Raw genomic sequence first — 20022 nt, 5'->3', positions numbered from 1 at the left:
TATTATTATTATTATTATTATTATTATTATTATTATTATTATTATTATTAACCTTTATTTATAAAGAGCTGTAAATTTAAAAAACATGGTCCTACTTTTATCAACTGTCTCGAACTATGACTCTCTCTTTATTTTATGTTTTGGAATCTTGAACTTCCAGTTGTTCTCTGAAATCCACTTGATGTTGCAATTCCATACAAATCTTTCTTGATCATGGAAGAGAGTACTGTAGAGTTGAAGAATATGTGGCCGTCCAGAAATGGTAGGATCACAGTTTGCAACAGCCCAAAGAAGAAGAATTCTGGGAGTTACAACACAGCGACATGGAGAGGCTGAACATATTCCCACCCCTGCCATAATCTGTCTTCTGGTGCACCAGAATGATCAAAGAAAATTAAAATGATGACATGTGCAGAGCTTGGCAAAATTCATTTTTGGAGTCCCAGACTTTGACCTTTTTCTTACTCTTTGTAGGAGAATTCCTTGCAGGATTATTTCATTCAGTTGCATAGTACAATATGGAAATGTCACAGCAGGTACTGAAAAAACTGTCCATGATTCACCAAATCTGAGGTCATTTTTGGATTTAGCACCAAATTCCTACAAAACTAGCATACTGTACTTTTTTTTTAAAAAGTTGTGTAATCAACTTTTGTAAGTTTTGTAATCAATAATTAGCAGCATTATGAATAGGAGGCATACATGCAGCAATCTCTGTGGCAGTTATCACCAGCAAGAAATTTATGGCATACCTAATTCCAGTACTAGTTCTGTTTCTTTGGCTGACACAACTGCTGCTAACAGTTATAGCACATATCTCACCATCTCACAGATCCAGAGATGCTTTCTGAAGTTTCTTTATGTGTCATGATGCAAATACAGGTGTTCCAAAATCCCCCCCAAAAAATCCCAAATGTGGAACACCTCTGGTCCCAAGCATTTCAAATAAGGGATATTCAACCTGTATTGTTGCTTGTTTCTGTCTGTCAATAGAGATAGGAGATAGAAAACAGAATGAGAGCCCTGAGTGAGTGAGAAAGTGAATAAGATGAAGTGGATTTATCTAGCTCCCCTTTCTTTTGATCAACATTTTAAATTTCTAATGATTGTCCCACTTACATAAGAAAAGTAGTCTATCAAGATTCCTCTGCCCAATGAATAAATAAATAAATAAATAATTTTTTTATTTATATCCCGCTCCTTCCCAAGATCAGGGCAGCTCACAACATATATTAAAAACAAAACAAATACAATACAATAAAACATCAAATAAATACATCCATGTTTGTGGATCATCCTGAAGGTTGCTGATGCTCCAGCTAGAGGGGATTCTTCCTCTGGTGGCTTTCAAAGGCAGAAGAAAAGAGGTTGTCTCCTTTCCAACCTCAACAAGTGATCTAGGTTTGCCTTCTCCTCTTTTGTTTTTTCCTCTGCAATTCAGAAGGTGACACATCTGTGGTTACCTCTTCATGTGGTTAGGAAAAAACCTCAATAGTTTCCGACCCTTACCCTAGATCAACATTTCCTGATATTGCAAAAGCAACTGTGTAGAAGGAGATTCTGGTCACTATACTGTACTATTGAATATTGCCTTCTTCCTCTGCTTTAAATGATTTTCATATAAGCGGGCATGTTGCAAAACAGGACTCTTGGAAGCTTATCACACACATTATTTTCTCTGTTATGGGAACGGGAAGGGGACATTTGGGGCTGCATGCAACGGAGAAAAAATGGATTTTATCACACAGCAAATCATCTTCAAAATGGCCCCGTTCCGTCCCTTGGCACCAAGCTGTCCCCATTCAGTGCTGAGGCATGTCATTTTGCTCGGCCTGAAGTCTTCCGGCCCAAAAATTTGATGCGCCTCAGCACTGAATGGGGATGGCTTGGTGCCAGGAGATGGAATGGGCCCATTTTGAGGATAATTTGCTGTGTGATAAAATCCATTTTTTTCTCGGTTATGCGCAGCCACGAGCATTCCCTTCCCATTCCCATAATGAGGGGGGGAATGTGTGCGATAAGCTTCTAGATATTTCATTCAATCTAGGTTGGGCTCCTTTCGTATTCCTAAACTGATAAAAAAAAGTACTAGCTTTCAGTCAGATCAAAATATTTCAGTAGAAAGGATCACAACCAGTGAATGGATGGCTCCACCTGGTGGAGAAAGACTCAGTGCATGTAGAGAGGTCTTGTAGCATCTTTGAGGGTAACCAAAGAAAGAGTTTGGCAGCATGAGATTTTGTAGACTTAAGTCTACTTGCTCAGATGCATTTGGCCCTCGTCATGTATTTGGTCCAAATGCATCTGAGCAAGTAGACTAAAGTCTATGAAATCTCATGCTGCCAACTACTTTCTTTAGTTCAAAGGTGCTACAAGATCTCTCTAGATACTGATTCTACAGACTCACACAGCTATATCTTTGAATTCTACCTCAATGCATCTACTTAGGGTCAAACTACATATTACGTTAAAGATGTAGCCAACAACTACATCTCTCCTCAGTTTCCTCCTCCTTCTCCTCCTCTTCTTCTTGTAGCTGGGGGGAATGATGTTCACAATTATTCTAATAATACTATGAACATCTATCACAAGAGAGTTTGTTTGTTTGTGGGATTTATATCCTGCCTTTCTCTCAAATGAGATTTCATTTTGGTTGTAGAGGCACAGTCAGCTTTAAATGGTTCTCTACCTTCACATTTCTTTTCATGTGTCAGCATCATTCACACTTCCAAAGCAAGGAGTTTATCAGAGAGGAGTTTGCTTTCTTCTGATGCTGAAAGAATTTGACTTTCCCAAGCTCACCCAGGCTGCATCCACACTGGAGAAATATCCCAGTTTGGCACCACTTTAACTGCCCTGGCTCAAGTCTATGGAATTCTGGGAGTTGGAGTTTGTTGTGGGCCCAGAGCGGAGCCACAAATCATAAAGTATAACAGTAGACAATTTATTCTTACATTAATTCGGTAAACATTTCTTCAGCCTTTAGATAACTTCTGGTTTTGTTTCTTCAGTTTTGTTTGTCATCAATTTGTTCATTGACATCATTATTTCATTTCCTCGAGATGACTAATGTGTAATAACATTGTAGTGTTTATTTAAAAAAACAAACCTTAAAACTCTTTTATACATTTTTAGGTATTTCAAATATTTCAAATAGGGTTATCCTATAAATCAGTTCTTGTTCTTATCCATCTGTATATATAAATATACTTTTACATGTGTAATTTCCTAATCTTCTGAAGTTTTAATTTCCTTTAACCTTTCTTATCTTCTTTCAATAACTTGTGCCATCTTGACCATACTCTGATGTTGTTTGGGCACATGTGTCCCAGTTTTCATCTGTGAAGTATTGGAGGTCTGATATCATGAAAAGCAATGCTGCATGAGAAACCCTACAATGCATTTAAATTCACTGTGCACAGCAGGCGTTCTGCTTTCTGCCGCTGGGTGTGTTTTTGTTCTGCCGTCCGCATCATTCATTTCACTGTGTCCCTCAAAGCACAGAGGTAGATAACTGAGTCTCTCAGCTCTGCAGATTCCTTAGTCAAATTGAAAAACTTCCCTTTTTGGGTGGCTGAGAATCCCCTCCTGCGTTTTTTATTCTCTTCATTTGGAGCTTCATAGTTTGATAGCAAGAGCTGGGGGGCTTGATTTGGATGTTGCTCATACCACAAAAGCGTTGGACCAGAGTAAGTAGTTTCATAGATGCATTGCAGCAAAATAGGTTGTCCCTCTTGGACGAAAGCAAAAGATTCTGGTTGGGACACGGATTCTCCATGAGTCCTTCCTACAAAAAAGAAAAAAGAGGAGGATTATTGAATTCACCTTGAAATTTACAAGCATCCTAAGGGGAAGAATGGAAGAAAATCAGATCCCATTTCCTGGCAATTCCATTTCAACTTTGAAACTTGCATATCAAAAGAAACATTTTTAAAAAACTCTTTGGACAACAGTTGATACATGCCATCAGTTCATCAAAACTGTTCACTTAACATGAACAGGCAACAATCTCCATGAGTCTTTATTAGCAAAAATTCATACTCCACTTAATTGATAGATGTAGCTGGGAAGGCATTAGACAGTTGTAGGTGCAAATCTACAGCGCTATATAAATAAGAAGAAGAAGAAGAAGTACAAGGGGGTGAAACAATTCTGCTGTTTCATTTTGGAGAGAAGAGGTTTGGATCTGAGTTACTGGTTAACCAATATTCTCTTATGAGGACAGATGGACTGATGCATTTTTTAAATTATTATTAAATGCAACAACCTCCAAGAGAGCACATTACTTGCAGACTGTCCTCATGATCAAGGTATCTTGCTGTGGAAGAAGACAAGGTCTATAGGAAGACTCATCCAGTTGAATTTGTACCATTAGCATAGATCAGTTTCCATCTTCAAAAGAAGTAAGCAAAGATAGGATGAAAATAGGACAGGGAGAATCAGCAAAACTTTTTGTTGTGGCTTGCATCTATTCAAAGTGAAGCAGGAATTGATCTTTGGCTCACTTAGAGTCAAGCTATATTGGTTTGAATACTGAACAACAACTTTGGAAACTAGGGTGATAGGGTCACCACAAGTCAAAAACAACTTGAAGGTACACAACAACAAATAACAATAGTAAGAAATATTAAAAATATTTTAGATGAGGAATGGGAGGTAAACTGGGAGAAACTGTTGATGGAGCACAATATGAAGTAATATCTGAACACTTTATGAATTATGAAACAGAAGATTTGTTAAAATAAATAAATGAACAGATGGTTAACAGAAATGCAGAATTAAAAAGGTTACTTACTTAGAGATACAGTTGATAGAACAATGAATGTTGCTATGAGGATCATGATGAGGATGATATCTATATCTAGAACAACCTTATTCAAAAATGGCCTCTATTAAAAATTAACCATTAACAGCAAGCTTTTTGTCTTCTTCTCCTTCTTCTTTGGTTCTTCCTCAGCAGTTTGTAAAGAATCCAAGTTACACAGCATTGAGGGTAATAGTCAGCTGTGCAAGAATTTTGCTTTCCTTTTCTGACTTTGTTCTAACCGCTTGTGGTTTTCTCTGCTAGGGAAGTGACTATTGTCAGCTTTAAAGTGACACTATTTATCTCTCCTACAAGGTGATAGCACAGAAGACGTAAGGTTTTCTTCCTCACGCTTCAAAACTGTGACATGCTTTGTATGAACAAACAGAAAATGAAAATCTACAGTAGTGCCGATGCCTCCTACTGGAAAGAACTGGCAACTGATCATTGCTTATGAAATCAGTGGTTCCCAAACTTTGATCCACCAAATATTTTGGACTGCATCTCCCAGAATTCTTGAACATTGGCCAAGCTGGATGTGGCTTCTGGGAGCTGTAATCCAAAACACCCGGAGGACCAAAGTTTGGGAACCACTGCTCTATACAATAATTTAAAGCATTTGTTTACTATGTTATACAAATCAGCTTTAAGGGTGTAATTCTTCAATAATAATAATAATAATAAATTTTATTTATGTTTCCCCGCTTCTCCCGTTGGATCGAAGTGGGGTTACAGACTATAAAACCATTACAGAACTATTATAAAATATAAAACAGTACAAAAATACAATCTCCATTAAAACACACTCATATCATATAACGTACATATGCAGGGTAAGGCATCCTTTTAATCCTTTTCTCAAAGGAAGCTACTAGTAATTTTAGCAATTTCCATCCAGCATCAAGAAAGTGTTTGGAAACCATATGGTTTTTAAAGCCTGTTTACAGTTCAGAACTTATTCTGTGCAAAATTCGTATGTGGTTGTTTTATACAGAAAACAGCACTGGAGATTGGTTTGGCACATTACTTACTTTGATTCAAATTGTTATGTGGACCTCATCTCAGTGAGCAGTGAGGTATCCTGCTGCAAATTACTTCCCAAGGCTTTGAATTTGGCTTTGACTTTATGTCCTAAATGTCCACCAAGACAAGTGGAAAACCTCTCCTGCAAGAAGGCTGTCATTTGTTTTCAAAGGCTTCTACCCATCAAATGTGCCACCTTCATGCAGAGTTCTTGCACCGCAGAGACACCAGGAGATAGCACTGTGTCGCTCAGAGCACAGTAGTACACTGCAGAGTCCTCCAAGGAAACTCTAGTGAAGGACAAAGTGCTGGATTTTCGATCTTGAGAGATAAACAAGAAGACCCCCTCCAATTTATTACTCCTTGCTTTTCCACTGTGTCCTGATGCTACAAACTCAGGACCCTGGTTAGGAAACTGTCGATACCAATGGATGTAATCTGATGATGATGATGCAGAGGGATGGTTGCAAGGCAGATTCAGTTCTTTTCCATCTGATCCGACCATGAGGGGCTCTTGCGTGATCATCTCAGCTTTGCATGGAAGAATCCCTGGAAAACCAAAGGGGTGTAAGGAATCAGCTATGCATATAGAGAAAGGATGGATGCTCATGTATCAACCAAAGCATTCACTTAAATTTCCATATATTTAAAAGGAAAAACAGACCTATCCCAAATGCCCATCAGAACATTATTTTTCTATATCTCTCTATTTCTCTAAATCCTTCTGGGATATGCCAAATAAACTAGGATAATAAAGAGGGATTTTTCTTAGTCAGATTGTCACTTTATACCAAGTATGATAGATACCATGACCACAAAAAAGACAAATAAATACATGTTTCCTAGAAAAAATCAAGCCTGAACTCTCAATAGAAGCTGAAATGACTAAACTGGGGCTACTGCAGTTTGGACATTTCATGAGAAAACATGAGTCTTTGGGAAAGGAAAAACTGAAGGAAATTGGAAAAGAGGAAGACCAGATCAATACAGGAAGAAACAGCCCAAAACGTGCAAGTCCTGAAGAGGACACTTGATAACAGGGTCCCTTGGAGGTCTTTCATTCACAGATTTGTCATAAATCAAAGCTGAGTTGACAGCATATTATAACAACGGCAACAACAACAACAAATCAATTACCAAATTTGAGCAGCAGAAGGAGAGTTTCCACAAAAACCAAGCAATAATTTGTTGTAGACTGCATCTTCTCAATCATCCAAGTTCTGAAGTCAAAGCTCCTCTAGTTTCTTTGGGTCAGCTTTCAAATGTATCAACGTCTTTCTTGGCCCACCTTCCCTGCCTTCTGAGGAGTCACATAGATCATTTGCTTTCTTTAAGCCTATGATCTGAGCAAGGGAAAGGTAAGGGGAAAGTTTAGGTTTCAGTTGCCCTCTAGCGGCTAACAATATAAAGTTGAGAAAATTAACCTTGGGAGTGTTTCTAGACCAGTGCTTCTCAGGCTATCTGAACTGAGACACCAGCAAGTATTATTTTTCCCAGTGGGCCTAAGATGGGCTCCGTCTTTGTGCCCAAGCTGATAGGAAGAAAATCAACTCATTTGAAATGTGATGCTGGAAAAGACTTCTGCAGATACCATAGACTGCTAAAAAGACCAATAAATAGGTCCTAGATCAAATCAAGCCTGAATTCTCTCTAGAAGCCAGGATGACTAAACTGAGGCTGTCTTACTTTTGCCATATTCTGAGAAGACATGACTCACTAAAAAAGACAATAATGCTGGTTAAGGTGGAAGACAGTGGGAAGAGAGGAAAACTGCAAACCAGGTGGATAGGCTCAATAAAGGAAGACACAGCCATCAGTCTGCAGAACTTGAGAAGAACTGCGGAGGATAAGATAATTTGGAGATCTCTCATTCATGGCATCACCATGGGTCGAAGTCAACTTGAAAGCAGCTAAACAGCCATTTCCTTTACTATCCTAAACTCCCATTTAAAAAAAGTGAAGAACTTTCCTTGAAAGTAAAGGCCATTGTGTGTTTCTGTGGGACTGATGTTTTTCCATCAAAGCTATCATCTTCAGTCAAAACCAAAGGAAAGAGTTCTTGCACAGCAGAGACACTGGAGTGTAACACTGTGGCATCCAGAGCACAGTAGTATACTGCAGAGTCCTCCAAGCTAACTCTGCTGAAGGAGAGAATGCTTGATTTTCTGTCTTCAGAAACTATCAAGGTGACCGTCTTTAGTATCTCACTCTTCGCTTCTTTACTGTATGCGGATACAATGACTCGAGGACCCTGGTTGAAGAACTGTTGGTACCAGTAGATTCTTTCAGATGTTGAAATAGAGGGGTGGCTGCAAGGAAGATCCAGACTTTTTCCTTCTGATCTTACTATGAGGGACTCTTGGGAAATCTTTTCAGCTTTGTACAGAAGGATCTCTGGAAGAAAAAAGGAATGGGATGGGGAATCAGCTTTTCACATATAGAAATATTGGAAGCTCACAGAACACATGTTTGGGTCTTCATGTAGTTAACATCGAAGACAGTCCCATTGCAGAAGTCCCATTATCTTGTGTCTGTTACTCCATCCCTCAGCCTGACCTTGCTTCACAGAGTTGTAAGGAGAAAGCAAGGAGAAAGAGTGTCATATAAAGCACCTTGAGGAAAGACAAGACATCAAGAATAAATAATAAGCATGTAATAGCCATTAATTGGAAATGACTTGAAGGCATAAAACAACAACAATACTCACTAGATGTTAAAGTCAATAATATTATAAATGCTGATGTGAAGATCATGGTGAAAAATCTGTATATTTATATCCAACTGAATGAAAGTTAGGCAGATCAAAAAGATGCTTGGCTGAAGATCAGCTTGGTCTCAAAGCTTCTCCCTGCTGGCTGCTCACAAAATGTTTCTGTCATTCTACAACTTCAGTGGTTCATATGACCTCCCCTTCCTCCTTTTGATTTTGGTTTTGGCATCAGTGGGGTTTTTTGCCCTTGTCAGTAAAGTGAATTCAACAGAATCAGCCACTGCTTGTTATATTGTTCAGCCACTATCGTGAATGGGCAGGAGGAGCTACACCATTGATACCAAGCAAGGTTTTTAGGAATACTTGGATTAGTATTTTTAATACAGCAAAAGAATGCCAACCTTATTCCTCCCCAACCTTACTCATCTTGCCCTTCCACACGGTATTGTTTGAATCTTACTGGTACGCACAACTGGAGTAGATCCATTCAATCAATGATGTATATTTAAGTGTTGACTTTTAATTTAGCAATTGATGCAATGGATATACGTTAATTGCGACTAAAGGATTTTAAAGGATTGAGTTGGGATAACAGGATTCTGGACTGTGTGTGCATGTGTGTGTGACTGTAATTATGATTAATACAACAACATATTCAGTCCTCCCTCCATTCTCAGAGTCTTCAGATTCATGTCCCTTGCTTATGTGCAAGGGATGAACGGAGGAAGAATGAATGGGGCGCATGCCCAAAGCAGGCGCCTGTACAGCCCTGTGCACCTGCGCCTATATTCAGGCCAACAGGGCTTGAATATAGGCAAAACTCCATTTTTGCAAAGGGATGGGTTCCCCGCAAAAAAGGAGGGGCGACTGTAATTCAGCCACACATCATAATCTACACAAATGAACAAAAAAAAATGCTTTAAAAATTTTTGCTCTCTTCTTTATGTCACCACAGTAAATCTTATTGCCCTTTAGGATATTTAGGCCTTTATGTGCCATAAAAATTGACAGACAGGCTATTGCTATGGAAAACCTCAACTTCACAAGACTGAATAGGACCTTAGCCATTGAACAGATGGGGCCACCTGGTGGCAGAAGATGCTCATTGCAGCCATCTAGATTAATCACATTCACAACATTATTTGTTAATAGGGGAAGGAGTACATAATGGCAAGCGCCTCTCTGCTCCACCGCCATAAGCAAATTACAGCATATCTTCCCTGGATCTGAATTAGGACCGAGGTAGAGGCAAAAGATTAAAGCCGAAGCTTGGAGAAATTATTTTTGGACTAGAACTCTCAGTATCCCCCGGCCAGTACATTGATCATGCTGGCTGGGGATTATGGGAGTTGTTGTTCAAAATAACTTTCCTGAGTTTGGGAGAGCCACTTCCCACATGACACATCAGGGTTCGAGTCCAGACTGAGTTCTTCCCATGCAATTTTCTGGACAGGTTGAGTCGCCCATATCCGAAATGCTTGGACCCAGAAGTGTTTTGGATTTGGGATTTTAATTTGTTTATTTATTTATTTGTTGGATTTTGGAATATTTGCATATCTTGGATATGAATCTAAACGTGAAATTCATTTATGTTTCCTGTACCCCTTATACATATAGCTTGAAGGTAATGTTATGCACAATATTTTAAATAATTTTGTGCATGAAATAAACTTTGTGTACCTTGAACCATCAGAAACCAAAGGTGTCACTAGCTCAGCCACACATATGGACAATTTTGGATTTTGGAGTATTTTGAAATTCTGGATAAGGGAGACTCTGCCTGTAATTCCATATAGGACTGGTAGAGGAAGAGAAGTCCATTCCTTCTGTTTTTGTAGCCAGTGGAAAGGAAAAGGGTAGAGCTGAGAATGACCTCAGAATGGAGGCTCCCTATCCCTGCCTTAAAGAGTTGGTTCAGTAGCTGGGAAGCGATATCTTACCCTATCTAAACGGGTAAGATATCATGGTTCCCAGACTACCAAGATCAGAACATGCCAGTTTAACCTTAACCAAGAAACAGATGGATTTAAAAAAAAAATCAGATATGGACAATATAAAATTGCAGTCTAATAAATCAATACAGTGAAATATTGTCTCTACCTTCTAAGAGAGTCAGTGTGCTGTAGATGGACTGGGATTTGGAGATTCAGCTCTCATCTGCACTGCAGAAATAATGGAGTTTGTCACCACTTTAAAAGCCATGGCTCAGTGCTGTGGAATTCTGGAATTTGTAAATTTTTGAGATATTTAGCCTCTGACGTCAAAGAGCTCTGGACTGCGAATCCCAGAATTCTGCAACAAACTTCAAATCCCAGAATTCCATAACATTGGTCCATAGCAGTTAAAGGGGTATCAAACTGCATTATTTCGGCAGTGTAGATGTAGCCTGAGCTTCTGCTCCTCCTTCAGGTATGACTTTGAGGCCCTTCCTTCCTTCCTACCTTCCTTCCTTCCTTCTCTTAGTCTGACCAATCTCATGGGGTTGTTGTAAAATTAATGACACCACATAAAGGTTATGGTTAATGAATAAGACATGTGCACTCTCAGAGCTGATACAATTGACACTAAGCCTGTGTGTAAATTGTTGCAAAGGAATTCCAGTTGGCAATTGCTAAGGCATCACTAAGGGGGAATATGGGGCAGCTTTGGGGCCAGAATACTCCAGGCAGCTCCTGGAGTATTCTGAACGGGGTATGCTCACCCCAAATCTTTGAACTGGGCATAAAATCAAATCAGGGACAAAGTACACAACTATATTTTTCATGTAATTTCGCTGGCATGGAAAATGATATTAATTTTTTAAAAAACAACAACAGCATATTCATTTAGATTGCTCTGAAATTTACAATCCTTCCTCACCACTCCAAAATGGACTTTAAACAGAAATGGAATTCTGAACCATGTACATGTTTATTTCCTAATCTTGGAAGGCAATAATATTCCTCATTTTGCAGCAAAGAAAGAAAAGCTTGCGATTTTGCAAACTCACAAGTTTGCCCAGGTTTGTTTCAACCCTCATCTCAGCGTTCAAAGCACTACTTTTTGTATGAGTGCAGAGGCAAGGCTGCCTCACTGTGTGGGCCTTAGAGCACAGAAATACACAGCTTCATCCTGAAGACAGACGTTGCTAATTGTTAGAGGAACTGTTTTGTTTTCCCAAAACAAAATGGTAGAAAAGTTTTCTTCCGAAAAAGTATTCTTCCCGGACGTATCTTTATAAGCACGTACGATCATCTGGGGCTCTTTGCCCTTGTATTGGCGATACCAAAAAAGATATGGGTTTCTGTCCGTAGTAGTGAAATTGCAATGGAGCACTGCCATCTGTCCCTCCCGAAATTCTACCTCTGTTTCTGATTGGAAGATGGAGTCACTCTGAGAGATACCTGGAAAAAACAGTAATTTGAAAAGATTATGAAAATATCTATCTATTACCTACCTCCCCCTTGTCTCTGCCTGTCTTTGGCTGCATCTAGAGAATTAATGCAATATGATGCCGCTTTAACTGCCATGGCTGAGTGCTATGGAATTCTAGAACTTGTAGTTTTGTGAGATATTTAGCCTTCTCTGTCAAAGACCTCTAGTGCCACAACAAACTACAAATCCCAGAATTCTACAGGATGGAGCCATGACAGTTAAAATAGTGTCAAACTACATTCATTCTCTAGTCCCACTGCCATCCTTTGGGTTCTTGAAGAAGAGACAATGCCCCCAGCACCACTGTGGTACTCAGAGCACAGTAATACACAGCTTCGTCTGCAAAAGAAACCTTCCCAATTGTCAAATCCAAAGTCTGCCCTTTTAAAGTCCCAGAGTATTTGCTGGCTGGTTCCAGAGGAGAAAATTTATGTCTCATCAGTATTTGTCCAAGAGACTGATTTGGAAAGTGACGATACCAGAATAGATAAGGGTTGCTTGATGTTGTATTGAATGCACAGTGTAAAAGAGCATCTTGTCCTTCTTTGATGGACTTCTCAGAAAACATTTGGAATACAGAGTCACTCTGACCAACCCCTGAAAAAAATGGAGTTCAGTTGAATTAGTCCATCTGTCTATTATATGAAACAACATTACTACATGCAATTTTCTACTTGGTTTTCAGGAAACAGCTGGGACAAAGTGGAGTAGGAAAAATCACCTAAAATGCTGCAATGGAGATGTTAAAGACACCCAATAGTTCTCTGATTCCTCCTTGATGTTCCATCTGGGTTCCGTCCAGAATAAATTTCTTTAATATTCCATCCAAGAGACTCTTCTGCTGTCGGAGAAAAGTGTGGGAAAGATGCCTTTTACCAGTTCCCTTTTTATCACCATCCCTGAAATACTCTTTTTCTCCAGGAGATCTATTCTGGAGATCATTCCTCCAAAATAACTTGGTAAAGAATTCCAGCAAACTGTAGGTGGAAGTGGGATTAAGGGGGATATGCTAATTTATTCTTACACTTGGCATTTCTGGTACACTTTTGTCCACCACTATCTCTTTTCCATGAAGGAACCTGTCCAATAGCAGAAGAGCAAGTCTGGCTTCAACCCATTTTGTCTTTGGATTCTGCTTTCAAGACATAATGAGTAGGGAGAGACAACCAGCCATCAGGTTGCAACTAGTAGCCTATATTGTTGAGTATTCCTACAGGTAAACTAAATAAAAGACACTTACAGAGGCCACAATGACACTCAAAGGAATATTACCTGGTTTTGGAAGCAGAAGGAATATTCCAAGAACCTCCAAGAAGTAGGCTTCTTTTGATGGAGAGAACATCTTGGCAATAGTTGGCTTTCTAAAGAGACTCAACATGAAGCTAGTTCTCCTTTGTTTCTTGCACACGAAGTGATCTCAGCTGGCTGGGCTAGACTTTCTCTGTGGCTGACCTTATCAGCTTCCTGCCCTTTCATGATGCTCTCTCATTGCCTTGACTCAAACAACCTGTGGTTTTGGTGAAACTGTTTGAAAAGTAGAAGTCAACACAAGGGGAAATGACTGAAGGTCTATCTCACCCTCTAGCGGTCAGAAATAGAAAAACAGGACATGCCTTGAGTGGAGGGGAGAAAATGTTTGTCTTACAAATTATACATTGCTTGTCTAAACACAATCATAATTCACTAAAAGCACCTTGAGAGTTCTAGTTTTCTGATTATATTGATAAGCTGATGGTTGTTGGTGGTGTGTGCCTTCAAGTCACTTCTGACACATGGCGGCCCTAAGGCAAACCTATAGTAAGATTTTCCTTGCAAGTTTCTTCAGTGGTGGCTTGTCATTGCCATCCTCTAAGGCTCAGAGAGTGTGACTTGCTCAAGGTCACCCAATCAATTTCATGGCTCAGTGGAGATTTGAACCTTGGTTTCCAGAGTCATCGTCCAACACTCAAACCACAATGCCACACTGGCTCTCAAGCTGATGGTAGAGCTGTCTAAACCAGCTTTCCCCAACCTGGTGCCTGGAAGATTTTTGTTTATTTAGTCCCCTTATTCCATCATCCCTGTTCATTGGTCATACTGGCTAGAACAGATGAGAATTTGGAGGCTCCATGTTCCCCATCCCTTCAGCTGTAAGGCTTAAGACATTACCAGACTCTGTGAATTGAACAAAATGACAGGCTGTCATCCCAGGTCAAGCCTCACATAGCTGGCCAATTTTTTAAGTCAGAAGCTCCCTGACTTTGAAAAAGTGCTGTCTGAACAAGGCTTCACCCCGTGATGCATCCGAGCAGCAGCATCCCACCTAGATCAGTGGTGATTTAGCTATGATAACGTCTGGGGGCATCCTGGATCCAGAATTTAAGATGAAAGAGGTGAAATGGCTTATTTGGCCAAGCAATAATCTCCTTAGTGTCTGATAACTCTTGTCTATCCTAAGAAAGGAGAGCAGAACACTTGTAACTCCTTCCACTGTTATGTGGAGAAGTGTTGTTGTTGTGTGCGTCTTATGGTGATCTAATCTAGGCTTTTCTTAGCGAGCTTTATTCAGAAGAGGCTTGCCATTACCTCCTCTAAGACCTTGTCTATAGGGGACAAAAGGCCCATTCTCTCCCTGTTCTGACATGTCCTCTTCAGATGACACATGGCCCAAATTCTGGTTCTGGTGCAGGCAGTCCAGGTGATGTTTGGCATATTCAGCACCAGAAACAGGATATAACAACCTTGCAACAGATTTTAAACAGATTCTCTTAGAGGGAATGCTAAATATTTCACAAAACTACAAATTCCAGAATTCTGAGGCATTGAATCATGGCAGTTAACCTGGTATCAAACTGCTTTATTTCTGCAGTGTAGACACAATCCTAGACATCTACAGACCTACTGAGGTCTTGCAAATTCAGGGTCATAGCTTTCATGGTTAGGCCTATCTGCTTGTAATGTAGTCTTCCTCTATTCCTACAGCCTTTTCCTTAACCAAGGATTGTCTTTTCTAATGTTCTGTTCAGTTCAGTTCATTTTTATTACAATCATAGACCAGCATGTGAGCCATGCCTTTTCTTGATATGTGCAAAGAACCAGAGTCTTGGCTTAACCATCTTGGCTTGTAGGGAGAGTTCAGACCCAATTTGCTCTTGGACCCATTTCTTTGTTTTTTTTTGACAGCTCATGGTATCTGCAGAACTCTCCTCCAGCACCACGAAAGTTGAAAAGATACTTGAAAAGAAAAAGAAGGAAGGAAGGAGGCAAGCAAGGCAGGCAGGCTGTTACTTTGCTGGAGAACAGAAATTAGGAGGGGAAAAAAGTTTTCACAATTCCTCCTCAGATTTGTTCAGCATCATCTCAGCATCTAAAGTGCTACTTTTTGTATGAGTGCAGAAGTAGGACTGCCTCACTGTGGGACTCAGAGCACAATAATACACTGCTTCTTCCTGGAATGAGGTGTCTTTTATTGTCAGAGCAACCGTCTTGTTTTCCATAAACAAAACAGCAGAATACTTTCCATCAGAAAACTGATTCTTCTGGCCTGGAGCTTTGTAAGCATGCAAGACCAGCTGGGGCTCCCTGCCCATATATTGGCGATACCAAAATAGATTTGGGCTGGAGTCAAATGTTGTGAAATTGCACTGCAGTGTTACTGTCTGTCCTTCTTGGATTTCTCTTTGGGTGGATAATTGGAACACTGCATAACTCTGAAACATGCCTGCAAACAAGAAATCACACAAGTTTATAAAGATTTCTATAATTCTTTCTCACCTTAGTCCCCCATCCAAACCCCACTATGTTGTTGTTTTTGTGCTGGCAGCAATGCACTCTAACATCACTGTGGGTCTCAGAGCACAGTAATATACAGCTTCATCCATCAGAGACACCTCACGGATCGTTAAATCCACAGTCTTCTTCCCAACGTCCAAAGTCCCCGAGTATTTTCCATGTGGATCCGAAGGATAATATTTATTTTCAGTGTGTATATGCTCTGGAGTTTGATGGGGAAACTGGCGATACCAAAATAGGTCAGGGTTGCTCGACATTGTGTTGAAGCTACAATGTAAAAGGGCATCTTGTCCTTTTTTTATAGACATCTCAGGAAGTTTTTGCGACACAGACTCACTTTGACCTGCCCCTGAAAAATGGGGGAAATCAGATTAATTGTATCTGGTTTGTCTATCGCCTTTCCTCTCCTGTTTTCAAAGTTAACTTCATTTCAAGTACAGTTATCAATAGACTATGATCCGTCTCCCAGTATCTAAAAGTGCCACTTTGTGGGAATTATAATCAGAGTTTTGGTATATGAGATGGAGGGTGAGAGGAAAGACAGAGTGTTTGGTGTCTCCAGAGATGTCAGTGGTTCTTTGGATCCCACCCTATATTGAAAGGTTTGATCCTGCATACCTGTGCTAATATATTCCATCCATGAAACTTTTCTACCAGAAGGAGATGAAATTCACTGCTTCCCTCCCTTCTGCAGTGCTCCCTACTCTCATAAAATCTACTCTAGAAGGTGAGGAACCACTCTAGAACTTCATGGGACTGGGCTAGAAGGAAAAGGAGGAATTAGTTAAAATTGCTTTTTCTCTGACCATGGGTATAAACACAAGGAACTCTTCTGATAGTAGAAGGGACAAGTCTGGACTCAATCTAACCTTTATATTTGCAAAACTAGTGCCTCTTTTGTGGATGAAGGGGAGCTACCAACCATGAAGTCACACACTAGTGTGTATATATTGTTGAGCAGCCCTGCTGAACATATACAATTAAATTAACAACCAAGGAACACCCAGTGAGAATATTACCTGGTTCCAAGAGCAGAAGGAATGTTCCAAGAACAGCCAAGTAGCGACGAATTCTAGGAGGAGAAAGCATCTCTGTGATTGTTGGTTTCCTGGAGCCAGTTCTCAACATAAAGCTGGTTCTCTCTCTTTTCTTATGCTTGAAAAGATCTCAGCTGTCCTGAGGCAAACTGTCTCTCTGCCCTACCTCCTCTGCTCCCTTCCCTTTGACAATACTCTTTCATAGTCTTGAGTCACCCAAGTTGTGGTTTTCGAGTGAGATGTGGTTGTTCTTTCAAAAGTGGAAGTCAATACAATGAGGAAAGCGTGAAGGTCTAAGTCACCCTCTGGTGGCCTGAAGTGAACAAACAACAAAACCCTCGGGGTAGAAGTTTAAATCATCATTGTCTTGTAGATTTTAAAATGGTTTGACTGCAAGTAATCTGGGGCTATTGGTAGCTTCCCAGCTCCAGGGTTTTTTGTTTTTTTTAATGAAATGGATTATCTAGACTCATTTCAATCTGGCTTCAGACCTGGTTATAGGACAGAGACAGCTTTGGTCTCCTTGGTGGATGACCTCTGGAGGGAATTGGACAGGAGGAGTGTGTCCCTGTTGGTCCTGCTAGACTTCTCAATGGCTTTTGATACCATCGACTATGGTATCCTTCTCAGCTGCCTTTCTTGGATGGGACTTGGGAGCACTGTTATGGAGTAGTTCCAGTCTTTCTTGGGGGGGCAGACTCAGAAGTTGGTGTTGGGGACTCCTGTTCAACCTCCTGCTTGTTGGCCTGTGGAACCCCATGTTCTGTCCCCCATGTTATTTAGCATCTAGATGAAACTCCTGGGAGAGGTCATCCAGAGTTTTAGGGGAAGGTGTCACCAGTATGTTGAAGACTCCCAACTTAGGATGACCATAAGTAAGAAGAAGAAAAACCTACTAGCTTGTATACAAACTAACTTAGGTATCCTCCTAGGATTTGGTAACCTGGCAGTTCTACACCAAATATCTAATGGGGAAAAGCCTATCCCTAAGGTTTTTTTTTTACTGCTGTTTTTGTATTCTTGTAAGAAGTCACACATAACTGAAACACATAGGAATTTCTAGTGAAAGCTCATTCAGCAGTTCTCTCCCCCCCCCACTAAGTTTTCCATGATCTTAGTAGACTGAACCCAGCTGCTAATCTCAAATAAAACAAACCCATTAAACTAATAGGATTTAGATGAGTGCTGATTTACCATTCAACAGTTGGTTCAAAAGATGTATTCTACCTGAGCCTAACCATTGATCTAGGCTCTAAAATGTAACGAAATTAAGTGGGGAAAATTAGATACATGTCCTTAGGTACTTCTGTTCACTAGAACATTTGTCATCAGAAGTTAGAATCCATTTTCCCTGCATATGGAGTTGCCAGCTATCCCTTATTATGAGGAATGGCACTTATGTGTCAGCTGGGAAGCTTGTTCCTTATAGGGTTGCCTGCCTATTTGAAAGGTGAAAAGCTTTTCCTTTTAAATAGACTGAAGAAGGTACCCTCTCAAAATTTCTGTATTTTGAGGTGTATGCCCTTAACAAAGAAAGAAACATCATGTGCATCATAAAATATATGAATGTGAACAGCATGTTAATTTTTCAGAGAAGTACATAGATCACTTAACAAAAATTAATACTTTTATTTGCTATTTGAGTGGAATGCAAACTTGATAATAGCTACTTTCTGATTGTCAGCTCTGCGTGTCATAAACTTCAAGTGTCCTTTATTGCTATTTTGATAACCTGGCAACACTACTTGCAAACGAAAAGAGAAGAGTGCATTTTTCAGAGATCTCTTCTGTGTACCTCCTTGATCTAGGGCCAGAATGAATCAATTCTTGTACAGCAGACCAACCAGGATGTAGCAGTGTGTCACCCAGGGCACAGTAGTACACCGCAGAATCCTCCCAGATGACTTTGGTGAAGACAAATACACTGGACTTTCGGTCTTTGGAGATACGCAAGACTCCTTCTACCTCTGAACTCTTAACATCTCCATTGTATCCAGATGCTATGTATTGAGGACCCTGGCTGGGGAACTGTCGGTACCAAAAAATGGTTTCACTTGTAGCAGAGGAGTGACTGCAAGAGAGATCCAATGGTTTTCCATACAGTGCTGTCTTGATGGACTCTTGAATGATCTCAGCTTTGCCCTGAAGGATTCCTGGTAGAACCAGCAAGAGAAAATCTTTTGTGAATAAATGCATCCCTAGAAGTGGAGCCAACTACTTCCAGTTTGCTAGTCAATGTTCTTCCATGTAAGGGACCCACACTGTTGCCTCATCTGGCAAAACAGTAGGACCTCCCTTGGTTTGGGAACTACTTGATCTGAAAATGGGTCTATTCTAACTGAGAACTAGAAATAGGATTCAGGGCATAGATTCTAACCTCTAATAACAGATGGCAACCCCGATAGCATTTGGAGCAGGAGGTCTCCTTAAGAGCTAACTTTCTCCAGAATACAAGGATTGGATGATTTATAATATAATATATTTATAATATAATATAGAGGCATCTGTGGTGCTCACACTGTCCATCACCTCACTCTGTGGTACATACCTCCTAGCATAATCATAGATCAATGCTAAAAATACACAGATACTCGAGCCATGTAAATGGATAACTCCTTAGAAGCCGGTCCCAGTAAGTTTGTTACAATGTACACCTGACCTAGGTAGGTCTGCATATAACTGAGCCTTTAAAGGTTATTTCTGATGTAAGGAAGAGGGCTCTCAAGAAATTTCTTTGGAAACTGATAATGAATGTAGGCTCAGAACTGACTGTTTGTGTAGGTAAGAGCCAGTGAGGCTTAGGGAGCCAGTGTGGTTTAGTGGCTAGAGGAATCATTCATTCAATACATTTTAAAGTATACTTCCATAACCACGATCCTAGAGTTCTGAATGGCTCAATTTATAGGTTGCTAGAACAGGAGATAATAAAACACACATTTTGCCTGCTGGACTATTTGGAATCTAACACAGAGCAAAGGGGAAGATAACAAATGAGCAAAGGTTTTAAGTAACCCACCTGAAAAAAGTATCACAACAAATGTGATTGGCATCGTTGGGTGTATAATTCTTCCCCTTTCCTTTCCCTCCTTCCTTCTCAACGTTTTCTTCTCCTTCCTTGTTCAGTTTACTGAATGAGAGATAAGGGGAAAATGAAGATTCAGCACTCCACTTTTTGGTGTGTACTGTAGCTGAGATACTTAACCAATGCGCAACCAGAGCTCTTGAGGTTTAACACAAGATATGGCACACTGATGTTGACAGAG

At 40.1% G+C, this 20022-nt stretch overlaps 1 protein-coding gene and 1 gene segment (V, D, J or C); both read right to left on the bottom strand.

The window, feature by feature from the left end:
- Positions 1–20022, bottom strand: part of LOC121933882 (T cell receptor alpha chain MC.7.G5-like) — a 112876-nt gene that overhangs the window by 75735 nt on the left and 17119 nt on the right. The window lies entirely within an intron of this gene.
- On the bottom strand, positions 18409–19924 carry LOC121932844. The segment is given in 2 exon segments: positions 18409–18912; positions 19776–19924. Coding segments are annotated over 2 exon segments (468 nt in total).

Source organism: Sceloporus undulatus, chromosome 6, assembly GCF_019175285.1.
Source record: "Sceloporus undulatus isolate JIND9_A2432 ecotype Alabama chromosome 6, SceUnd_v1.1, whole genome shotgun sequence".
Lineage (NCBI taxonomy): Eukaryota > Metazoa > Chordata > Lepidosauria > Squamata > Phrynosomatidae > Sceloporus > Sceloporus undulatus.
This window is presented reverse-complemented; position numbering and strand designations above follow the sequence as displayed.